Raw genomic sequence first — 12,500 nt, forward strand, 5'->3', positions numbered from 1 at the left:
TTACCTTTATCATTTTTTTAAACGATATCCTTTCGATTGTTTTATTCTTCTTCATATAGGGGATGTTGCTGCGAAATTTCCCTTTTGTTCTAAATGGGTAGTTTTACACTTAATATCTGAGGACGCTTTTTATCCTTTGAGTAGGGCTGAAGGAACAAACCATCAAGTACGGGAGAAAAAATAGTTAATAAAACTACTACTCAGTGGGCATCAGATAAATCAAGTTGTAATAAACATCCACATTCTGACACCAAGCAGCTTGAAACATTTTCTTTTTGCTTATTTTTTTCAACAGAACAGTTCAAACACTTGACAGTTTATTGAAATTTTTTAACTTTTCAATTTACAACGTTTGGACAGAACGACGTCTGTCGGGTCCACTAGTATATATATATATATATATATATATATATATATATATATATATATATATATATATATATATATATATACAGTAAAACCTGTAAAGTTGACCACCTTTGTAAGTTGACCACCTGTCTATGTTGACCGCTTTTGTCAGGAACGGAATTAGTCCTATGTTATATAATGAAGGAAAACCTCTGTAACTTGACCACCTCTCTATCTTGACCACCTGTCTATCTTGACCACTAATGAACACCAAATTTGGTTTGGAGCATTGTAAAAAACCCTTTGTAAGTTGACCACTTGGTTTATTTTTTAAAATTTTGTTAATGCAAATTGTTTTATTTTATTATTTTTTTTATAGCTTTCCAAGAACATTTTTGATACCAGACCAGCGTTTTACTAACTAAATGAAACAGTAGCATAACTAAACCTCATTTTGAGTTTAACCACATGGGAAAACTAAGAACCCATTTATTCCCCAAACTTGTTTTTCTTTATGAAAACATGTGTCAATAGAAAAGTACAAAGTATTTTTTTCCAGTTGTAAAATTTTGTGACAACAATGGAATTGTGCTAAAGAGTAAAGTTACTTGCATTGCAGTATTTCTGGTGCAAGGGATTAAGAGATACGACATTTTCATTCTCAACTGCTTTTTTGAACTATGAGAGTCCAGCTTGTTGCTCTTTGTGTTATAGTTTTACATAAAATGGCTTCAAAAAGAAAGTTAGTTGAACTTGAGATTGATAAAAAGTATGAAATATTAAAACTGATTGAAAAGGGAGAAAGCTAGAGAAAACTAGCTGACACATATGGAATTTCTAAAACTAGTGTCTAGTAAGTGCGCCAAATTCAATAAGGAGTTATTTTGTTGAAAAGTAGATCATCATAGAGTTATAAATGTATATGAGAAAAATTTGCAATTTTTGATAAGCGATGAATTTTTAGGAACTATTAATATCAAATGAATAACTTTTCATAAACAATAAGATTTTTTTTTTTGATCTATGTACTGAAATTTTAAATTTACATGACACATTATACGTCATTCTGGGAAAATAATCTCTAAAAATATTTGAATAACATTTTAAAATATTGTTTCAAAGTAATGCTAAACAATGAAAGTGAGTTAAACAGAAAGAGTAAGTGTCAATCAATCAAAAATGAATACATGGTGCAAGAAATGACAAAAAAAAAAAAAAAAAATCATTACCCCCTCCATAAGTTGACCACCTGTCTAAGTTGACCACCAAAGGACTGCACCGCAAGTGGTCAACTTATACAGGTTTCACTGTATATATATATATATATGTTTTGCTGCTTGTTATTGAAATTAAAAAGTTAAGAGACAAATTATTTCTAAAATTTCCTTAAAAAAATATTTTACCTTTTTATCTACTTTTCTTTAAATGATTTAATAATTTTTAAGCAATCCTTATAGTTAACTTTATTTATTTTAGGCCGAGCTGTCTTAAAAAACTGGACTCTCATCTTGTATGGTACAGCTGAAAATCCAGATGATTTTATAAGAAAGAGAGATATTTTCAATTTAGATTTTATGCACAGATCTAGTGATATTTCAAGTCGCCATTCAATTGCAAATCAAAATCCAAAACTTTATTTTGATGGATTTTCTAACAGCATGCTTAATGCGAAAAGTTCAAAAAATAAAAATATTCATTCTAAAGGTAGGTAAATTTGAATAATTTGCTGTAAGTTCTTTTTTTTTCAACTGAATGAAGCATACTTTAGCAATTGATATTTATTCTAAATGTGTGCTTACATAGTTGGGCCTGCAAGGTATTTGATGGGAGGATTTTTTTTTCGTAAAGGGGTGAAGGGGGGGGGGGGGGTTCAATGAAACCACCTATACATCAAAATCAACATTCTTAGTTCTGTGCTTCTACTAACTCCGGCTGCTTTATCTTAGTACCTCTATTAAAAATAACTAAGTCTACCCGTGGATGAATATTATTAATTTGAGGATGTTGGGACTACTTTTTTAAGAGATAAATTCTTAATGTTTCAAACTATGCAGTCAATATTTGAGAGATTTCCATAAGTCAGATGTCATTGTCCTATTTACAATGAATACCCCATCAAACAGACCCCTTCAAAAGTTCAAAATAGTCATGGATCTGACAGAATTTTCAAAGCTTTGCTACTCATTTTGAAATGTTCAACATAGTAAAACATAGCTAAAATTTTGAGTAATTGCAATAGTGTGACAAAAAATTTAAAAAAAAAATAAATAAAATAAAATAAAAATAAATAAAAAAATACTGTTGTAGAAATTAGATTGATTAAAGTAGATACATTTGAAGCTTACTAAATGTGAAGTTTTTAGTGCTCGAGTTTTTATTTCAATTGTTTTACAATAATTTCATTAGTCTATAAAAAAAAAAGGGGGTGGGGGATATTTTGTGTAGCGTACAATAATGAAAAATAACCGAGCTTCAACAGAGTTCTCATTTTCCCTAAAATTCCTAAAAAAAATTTCAGCTCCTAAATTTCCTAAAATTTTGTTGATGTTCCTAAAAAAAATTTCACAGTCTCTTTAGGAGATTTTAAGTCTTTTAGTAGAAGGAGACCTTTTACAAAATATTTTTTTTGCAAAACAAGCTTTACAAACCTTTTAATAGATATTTAATGTAATGAATAGACAGTTCACAAAATATTTTGTTGAAAATCTTTCACAATATTTTACCTTTCAAAACCCGGAAGAGGAAGATTTCACAAAATTCTTCCTCTGAAAAAACAAACCATTCAATGTTTAAAACAGATGTTTTACAACTCTACCTGAATGAAACATGCAATGCCTGAAATTTTTAGCATTTCAACTTTCTTACATGCCTATCCTGATCATTTACGAATTTCAGAAATCATTAACATTCTCTTCTGTAAAACTCACTCATTTGAATTTAGCTTAGTTTTGTTTGGTCTGTAGAGGACTTGTAATCTCGTCTGTTTCTCAAGTTAGTTCAAAAATGTCAGTCCTGTTGCACTTGAATTGATTCAAACCATTAGCATTCTTAAATGTTAGCATTAATTTTTATCAGGTTGTATCTTTGGTTTATAAAGATGTTGAAAAATTAAATTGATCTAAAACGGTGATTAGGATGTATTTGCAATAGCATTAGAATCCAGAAATCAAGGGATTCAGCAGAAACTTAGGCAAATGTTGTAAAATGTTGTGAGTAGCACAAATCAAGGATATTTTTTTTTCTTTATTTTTGTTGCCGATTTAAAATTTTGTTTGCTATATCAACTATGATGTTAATTGTTATAACAGTTCTTAAAAATTTCTGCTCAATTTTTTCATTGCCATTTGCATACTTTTTCTGCTTTAAGAAATGCATTAACTTATCACATCTTATTTCTTGATTTTTTTAACTGGTATGTATAAGGTTGCAGCGTCTTCTTTATTTAATGCTCAAAAATGTTTATACTACTTAAAAAATCACAATATTCTTGGGGGGTGGGGTGGCAGAGTTGAAGAGCAGGTATGTGGGCTTTGATAATAAATATTAGATATTTTAGTAAAATATCTGTTTCAAATCAGATAATTGTAGTGAGTCTGAAGAACTTCATTCATAGGAAACTTTTTTGGGAATTGAGGAAGTAAAATATATATATATATATATATATATATATATAAATAAACAATTTTCAGTTTAAAAAAATTAAGTAAATGTGCATTATGAGCAGATAGTAGAATTTATAAAAATGTGGTATTACTGAATAAAATATGGAAATCATTTTACAATTAAGAATGTCTCAAGTTTACTGGCATTGGAAAATCATTTGTGTCATCTCTTTGTCACTGTATTGTTGATAGCTAAAAGCAGTGAAGGATCATAAATCACACAAAAAGTACATTAATTTAATAGACCCAAATGTTTCTTTCAACCTTAGGTCTACTGTTATAAAGATGAATCTCACTGGCCAGAGCATATGTATAATTCATTTATTTTTAATTTTCTAAATAACATTTGAAGCTATGGAAGATAAGAAAAATAAAGAATAAACTTGAAAAGTAATAAACTAGAGGGAAAAATTCTAGGCTTGCAAATTTGTTGAAATAACGAAAATATTAATGAGTTTAAAAAAAATGAAAGTTGTCAATTAAAAGAGGGTACGAAAAAACTAGAAAGCTGCTGAGGCAAGACATTATGGAAATTACTTATGAACAGAATTTAATATCTGTAGGAGCTGGTCAATTGCAAAAACTTGGAATTGTACATCTTTGAAAGTGAAAAGAGCGAATTTTGAAAAGATAACTACAAATTCAAGTGCTTTCTGGCTACTTAATTTAAATTAAAAAAAATTATTATTTCTCTTTTATTTCGACTCTCTTTTTTTGTGAAAGTACTATAAGGGATAAAATGTATTTTCAGTTTGGTTAGTCAGTTATATAATTAACTATGGCCACACACACAGGCTACTTGTTTGTAATGAAACAAAATTTTTAATTACCCTTAAAATTTTGCCAAAGATTTCCTAAAAATCCCCTAAAATTTTGAAAAAGTCTTCTGAGAGCCCTGCTTAAATTTATAGCTCCTATACAACTTGAGAGATAGTAATTACAAAGCAAGTTTTATCAAAAATAGTCCTGCATTATTTGCCATAACTGCCGATTTCTTCATATTCCCATTCTAAAATTTTTTGGATGTACAGTTGAGTTTCCACTTACACGAAAGATACGTTCCAAGAACCCACACGTAAGTCGTTATTTGGTGTTGTGGAAAAAGGTATGTGTACGAATTTTTTAGAAGCATACCAAATTCTTTCATACGCTTATAAACACTCTGCATCCCTCAAACTGCTTTAAACCATTCCCCAACTACATTACAGTTTCTTACATAAAGAACTGCACTTTTACTGAATTTAAAAATAAAGAAAGCTGTTATTCAACATGAAATACTGTTAATATGCACAAAATGAATGATCAATGGGAGGGAGAGATATAAATAAAACAGTATGGTACGTACAGTATGTAGCATGGGCGCCCATATGCAAAATTCTAAGGGGGGGGGGGGGGCTCAGAAATTTTCCCAATTGTTTAGCACAACATTTTCCCCATGGAAACCGATTTCAGTACAGATTAGAGATATTAAAATTTGACATTTTTAATAACTTATTCATTGATGGATAGAAAAGAATTTTTTTTAAACATTTTTGCAAAAAAAAAAAAAAAACCACTAAAAGCAAGGAAATTCTCATCTCAAAGGGGGGGGGGGCTTGAGCCCCCCTATATGGGTAACCCTTGGTATGTAGTAATTATAAAATGCTGCACCACAACAGTACTGTACAGTAGATACAGTGGAGCCGAAGATAATTTATGCTCCATGATTGTTATTCTTATGTAATATATTTTGGAATACAGTTGCTTTGCCTTTTAAGTTTTTCATTTATGGGGCCACACCCCTCTTCCTGATCTCTTTAATCAAAAATACAACATACAGCTCCTATTTTCATAATGCTTACTTCTCTCTGCAAGCTTCAATATTTAAACTACGTTTTCCAGGCCCGTGTCCAGATTTTCATAAAGGGAGGGGTTTTAATTTTACCAGTAGGGGGGGGAAGGAGAATTCAACCCCCTTACAGCTTTTAGTTTTACCACAAATTGCCGATCCCAGTATGGCGTTTATTCACATGTAAGGACTGCTGTATTCTTGAAGGATACCTCTACCTGTACAAGTTACCAAAGTATTCTTTCGTTTCACGGATTCGCTTTAATCAAACTTTGCTTGCTTCTTTTTAATTAAATCTGTTTACTATGTAGTATATTGCAATGAGTATTAAAAACTCTTTACAAATTCTTTTATAATGTAGAACGTATATCAGGTTGTTATGTTCTGAAATAATGCTTAATAAACTAAACAAGAAAGAGCTCTTTGCAGATGCAAATTACATAGCCAAGCACAATCACTAATGCATCTTCATAGATGTAACATATGCCAAATTCACCATAAGCTCCTTACAATAAGCAATATTCTTTCTTTGCATTGGTAGATCATTCAGCGGTTCGTCCGAAATATTACATCAGTTTGTAAGGCTTTAGCAGTTGTAAATCGCAAAAAACTTCATAGAGAAAATTAAAATAAAATAAAAACGCTGAAGGCAAACTTTCTCATTAAAGTAAATTTAAGTCAAATATACATTTTCTTCATTTTGCTTATTTTTTCCCCAAGGGAGGGGTTTAACCCCTAAAACCCTCCCCTTGGACACGGCGCTGAAGTTTTCAACATTTATGAATATCTTTTTCTTGACTTTAATTTTATGTATGGAATATTCACTCATACTCATTTTAGTGCTACCGTCGACGCGCTTTTTAATTGTTCAAGCATATCGATAATCATAACCTTTTCTTTCTTTCTCAGAAACTCTCTTTTTCTATCTTAACACACTTTAGATGAAACAGCCTGCTAAGATGCTAACATGTTTTATCAACTCTAATATTTAGAATGAAAGAAATAAATGGGAAATGCTGAGTGGTTATTTGATATACTTACAAAGCAATGTGTAGACTAGTATGGTGTGGGAACTTCCGATGTCAGCAGGATGTAAGTTTATTCACAAAATAAACATTTAGCAGTCAATAATGAAGCCAATACTTCCTTCTGAAAATTTTGTTGTTGTCTAAAATTTGTTACTCTTGAAAAACTCGCGTTATAGCCATTTCGCGTAAGTCGAATTGCATTGTAGTAAAAATCTACTGTACTTATTAAAATGCATTAAAATTCATACATTTTTTTTTTCATTTTAAGATTTTTTTCTTAAAAGAAAGTAATATTCCATATTAAAGTGCATGCAATTGTCTTTATAATGAGCTATTATTCAACTCTAAACCCCTTAGCACTTGAATTATAACATTTTAAAGCACTTCCACCATTACAAAAAAAGTGCTTTTTAACGAATTTCGAAAATTAATTACTCATGAATGGTACTTAAAAAAATTATATATAAATTTTAGTTAAAAAGTGTTTAAGTTAAAAGCTAGATTTCTGAAAATTTTATGAAAATCTAAGATTGTTGTAAGAAGGTTGAGTAACTTGTTGCATGGAATAACCATATTGACTGAACAATTAAATTTCTCTCTCATGTTTTGACCAAAAGTAAGCATTTAGTATCATTTTAATTTACATTGATTAAATGAATTCCAAAAAAATTAAAAATGCTAAAATAAATATTGTAACGGTCATTTTCAAGAATTATTTTTTAGTGTGAAAAGTAGAGCTTAATATGTATTTTCTTGTCTTACAGATGATGTTTTCCATTTATTTAATGATGCCAATCACATGCTTCCTAATCATTCAACAAGTTTGAAAATTAATGTAAAACTTCCTATAGTAATATGTTTATTATTTTTTTTAGTAATTACATTTTAAAATATGACTTGCCAAGGAAATGAAACGCACACTTTATGATATGTGTTCAGTGTTATATTTTTTCACCATTTTTAATGTCTTAAATTGATCGAGCTTACAGGACAGTATGGGTGAACTTTGTTAATGCTCAGATGGCATCATAATCGGTTGCCTTTTCTGAAGAGAAAATAGCAAAAGCCTGTGATTTTAATTGTTCACCAACGATTTTATTTCAAGCATTTTATATTTTGACTACCTAATCAAAATAGAATGAATGTATTGTATTCTAAAATAGAAATATGTGTTCAAGTTATTTTATTTATAATTTTTATCTTATTTTTTTTATTTATGTTTGTTACCAGTTAGAGATGTGTATTACTTCTGTACAATGTCTAAGTACAGGTTTGATTTTGACATTCAACAAAAATTATCTATTACTTTGTACTTTTGTAGATAGACTGTGGATGTGAATTGTATATTTTGCTAATTTAGTATTTCTAGAAATGTTTAAGGTATAGACATCAGCATTTTAATTCTGAATTGTTTTCTTCATTGAAGATAATCCAAGCTAGATAAATATTTTGATAATTCAAACTTTCTATTTAAAAGAATTTCATGTTCATTAAAGCTATATCATAAAAAAGGTTTTTTTTAAAATTTATTTTTCTTATTTTTTTTTTTTTTTTTTTTTGTGCTGTGATACTTAGTGTGCAAAACATCCAACATTTATTATTCTATGAGAATTTTAAACTCAAAATATTTTCGTCATAATACGTGGTCATAAATATATTAGCTTTTACTATCTGTGATTTTTTTTTTTCAAATTTAAAAATACTAAAATATTATTTGTTTACAAAAAAAAGACCCCCCCCCCCCCCTCTTTTTTTTGATGGAAAATGTCAAAGGTAGTTGTTTGATCAATTTGATAACTACAGCAAATAAATTAATAAAATAATAATAATAAAAATATATGCTTTTATTTAACAATTGTAAATAAGTGTATATTGCTCATTCTCATTTATTTGTTAATCTAAATTATGAAAAGCCATGTTTTTCAAAAATGAATTGCGAGATTAATGAAACTTAAAAAATCAAATTTAAATAAAAGTATCCGAAATTAGAATACAAATGCAAAATAAACAAGGCATTCAAAGTTCAAAATTGGCAACAATGAAATTTAAATTAAAGAAAAATAAATATTGTTGTTATTGAAATAAACAAAAGAACATGGGCAAAATTGCTTTTCATAAAAACAAATTTTTGAAATAGATTAGAAACCAATTGCTTTGTTTTAAGGGTTAAGTATGTATAAAATCTGAAATAGTAATAAAATAATAGATTAGGAAAGAATCATCATACCTAAGGAAAACAGCATTGTACTGCAAATTATTCAATATTAATTTTGTAGAGTAATAATTTGTAATTATAAGATGAAAAAGGGTAATTAACATATTTGTTGCTGATCATGGAGACAATGTTTAATCTTGTTCACTTGTCTCTTCTTTTGCTTCTGTCCCACTCATAAGATCTTTTTTGGAGCTTCTTTCCATTGGAACGGCATGAAAACGAGACTCTGCTTTCGACGTCCACAAGCTTTGGTGCATATAAAGAAAATAATTTTCAAAATTGAGTCTGAAGAAAGACATTGGTTCATTCTAACTGGACTTAGCATATTATCTTTTACACTGCTGTGACCAAGTAAATGGCAGTATCTGCAGAAATCAGCTTTCAAGATATTTGCAGAAAAGAGTTTTGGATTCAATTTTAACACTAGGAAAACATTGGAATTGGATGTTTTTTTGCGCAATTTTTTAAAAATCTGAAATCAAATAAGCAAGCTTGTATGGCAAAGCTAACATATCATAGATGACAAAAAAAAAGGGAATTATTTGCAGTTATTGCCTTTTACCTGCCTAAACATGGCAATAAATACGAAATGAAAGTTATTGGGTTATAACTTAAGTATGGGTAGTATTAACTACTTTTTCTCTCATAACTAATTTAGTATGAAGATGCTGACATTTATCTGATTTTTTTCCCTGGCTTGAGGAAAAGTCTCCTTGTTGGGAGAGGTTCAAGCTGTTAGGATTACTAAGGGACCAATATCCTCACCCACAATAACTGTGTAGCATTATATTGATTTTTGAGATAGTGAGAACATTTGCATCAACTTAGGCTTGCTTCACCAGAATATCAATAGTTTTAAAATGTTCTGTGAGCAAACAGTTTACCGTATTTTTGGGAATAAGCTCCGTGGTGCATATAAGAAAAAAAGCAAAAAATTGCTCGTGCGGCAAATAGTCTTTTTTTTTCAAGTAACAAAAATCCAAGTTTTTAAAAAAGTTGAAAATGCTGCCAATAGATGGCACCACATCCTCCTACTGCCAGAAGGTGGCACAACATAACGATTAAGGCGGAAAAAGTACGTCAGCCACGTCAAAGTACATCAGTGTTTCAATATTTTTTCTAACATAAAACTACGTTTTTCAATGTTTTCTTTTCCAATGCTCTATTTTGCTTCCGATTTCTATATAAACACTTCAAATATGAATGACTGATTTCAAACGTTGAAATAAGCAGTAAAATTGATTTTTTAAATTAAGTCGTTGAAAAAATATACTTCGACATGATTCTATATGTTTCAAGAAACTTATCCGTTATTGTTCGATACTCAGATGTCGACCTATGTCATTTCCACATTAATTGATATTTTTGTGCTACTAGGACCACAGAGTTTGACATTGGCGAGGCATTGAGAAGAAGGGTTAGGGTCCCTCCTTCTGGATGACCAACCAATGTCTCCTTCCAAGGTAAGAAAGTTATATTTACACTAAAGTATACAAAGCTTCGTTTATTAAAAATATTTCTTTCATTTGCATTTCATTCCAGCTTTTTTGACAACTAATGGTGCTTTTAAGTTGTTTAATATTGTGTGCGGCAGGTGCAGTGGCGTAGCTAGACCCGATTTTCGAGGGGGGGGGGTTACTTCTTATATATATATATATATATATATATATATATATATAATCGCTTGGAATTTTTCCCTTTTCTTCTTTTTTTTTCTTTCTCTTCTCTCTTCTTTTTCTCTTTTTTTTTGAGACTAACTTTTCGGGGGGGGGGGTTTGTCCCCAACCCCCCCCCCCTTAGCTACGCCCCTGGGCAGGTGTGACGCGTATACCAGGTGAAGCGCATACATTAAAAAAAATTTTTCCTTGAGAATATTCAATGCGGCGCTTACTCCCGAAAATACGGTAACCTGTTTTACTCTTTGCCTTATTAAGAAATTATCTTCACTCAGAGTTTCAGTCATGGTCTCATCAAGAAGAATGTCTGTTGAAGCTGCTTTGTGGCATCACCGAGTTGTTCCACCACTTAACATTTTCATGTGCGTCAACTTAACCATCTAACACGATAAATGTATTCTGATCAAAGGTTTTTAGGACATATTTTATGATGATGAAGCAATCTAGTGTTCAATTCCAATATCAGGTTGTGTGTCTATGGATTCAAAACTGTCAAACAAAATGACTTCTTTAATTTTTTTTAAATCTGAATTTTACACAAAAAGAGCAAAATGATGTGACTATGAGGCTAACTCAAAACTCAAACCAGGAGTACAAGTGGACCCGAGTAAAATTCTCTGAAGACTGAAATTTTCGGAAGCTATGAGGAAACTTGTACAGTCTACAGCAGAAATTTGGGGACATTTTTGAGGCATCATTCAAGAGGACATAATAAAGCTTTGTGTAAAGAAAAAGCCTTGGGTTCTAATTTTTTTTTCAGAAACCCCCTTTTTAGGCTAATTTTACTGGATTATAACCATTAAAAACTAAACCAGCACCAAAAAATGAAAAAAAAATACGATGTTAAACTTAAAAACTGCAAATACACACTACTCAAGGAATATGGCACAACTTTTCACTCGTGACAAATTTAAGATTTTTTCTTCAAAAATTTCAGGTTTTTTTCTGCCCCTAACTAAGAAACAGTCTTCTAACTTTCTCAAGAATCTGCAAAGTATCTCACAGAATCATGTTATTTCAGCGGACTTTGCAGGAATGCCAATGTGCTAAATTCAAAGCAAACATACATCAAAATGCACAAAACTTGAGCTTCACTAACTCTAAGACTGCTTCAAAATATAGAATAGTCAAACATATTATTACTAACTTTGGTTAGCAACATATATGCTAGCCACTTTTCTATGTAAATCTTAGTCTGACAATACTTATTAAATAAGTCACGTTGTAGTAAATTATTGCACATTACAAGGTTGCCAACTGCTCTGCATTTTGCAGAGTTGCTTTGAAGAACAGCAAACTCTGCATCTGCAGCCCTGCAAAGCTCCACACTTGCATTTGGTCTTTATTCTGACCAGGCTTACCAAAGATTTTAATACAACTAAATTTATTTTTATTATATTTTGCTAGTTTATTAGGCATGTAAATATGAAAATTAAACCCTTATACTCAAACCATGACATAGTGTTTAAAGTGCATGACGAAGTTACAGGGTTAGTGTTATTAATTTAAAAATAATTATTGTTATGCTACTATTTAAAATGATTATCAATGCTCAAAAAAAAGAAAAAAAAAATAGATAAGAGGTTTTATTTTTAAGAAAAATTGATTTTTATACAAAATACTGAGCTGCTCTGCAAACTTTCAAAATGCTCCTCAAAATCACCACAGATGCCTTTTAAATAGTTTCTCCTAAGTTGGCAACCCTACATATAATAAACTTAGTTTCTATTTGAATGTATTTTA

At 30.2% G+C, this 12,500-nt stretch overlaps 1 protein-coding gene across 1 annotated transcript in view; it reads left to right on the forward strand.

Annotated features, from left to right (window-relative positions):
* The window catches only part of LOC129230130 (furin-like protease 1, isoforms 1/1-X/2), a 67,558-nt gene extending 59,162 nt beyond the window's left edge, over positions 1-8,396 (forward strand). The window contains exons 14-15 of the mRNA XM_054864537.1: positions 1,825-2,052; positions 7,631-8,396. Coding sequence (XP_054720512.1) covers positions 1,825-2,052; positions 7,631-7,755 — 353 coding nt within the window. The 3' untranslated portion in view covers positions 7,756-8,396. The remainder of the gene's footprint in view (positions 1-1,824; positions 2,053-7,630) is intronic.
* Positions 8,397-12,500: the final 4,104 nt, after the last annotated feature.

Source organism: Uloborus diversus, chromosome 1 (genome assembly GCF_026930045.1).
Source record: "Uloborus diversus isolate 005 chromosome 1, Udiv.v.3.1, whole genome shotgun sequence".
NCBI lineage: Eukaryota > Metazoa > Arthropoda > Arachnida > Araneae > Uloboridae > Uloborus > Uloborus diversus.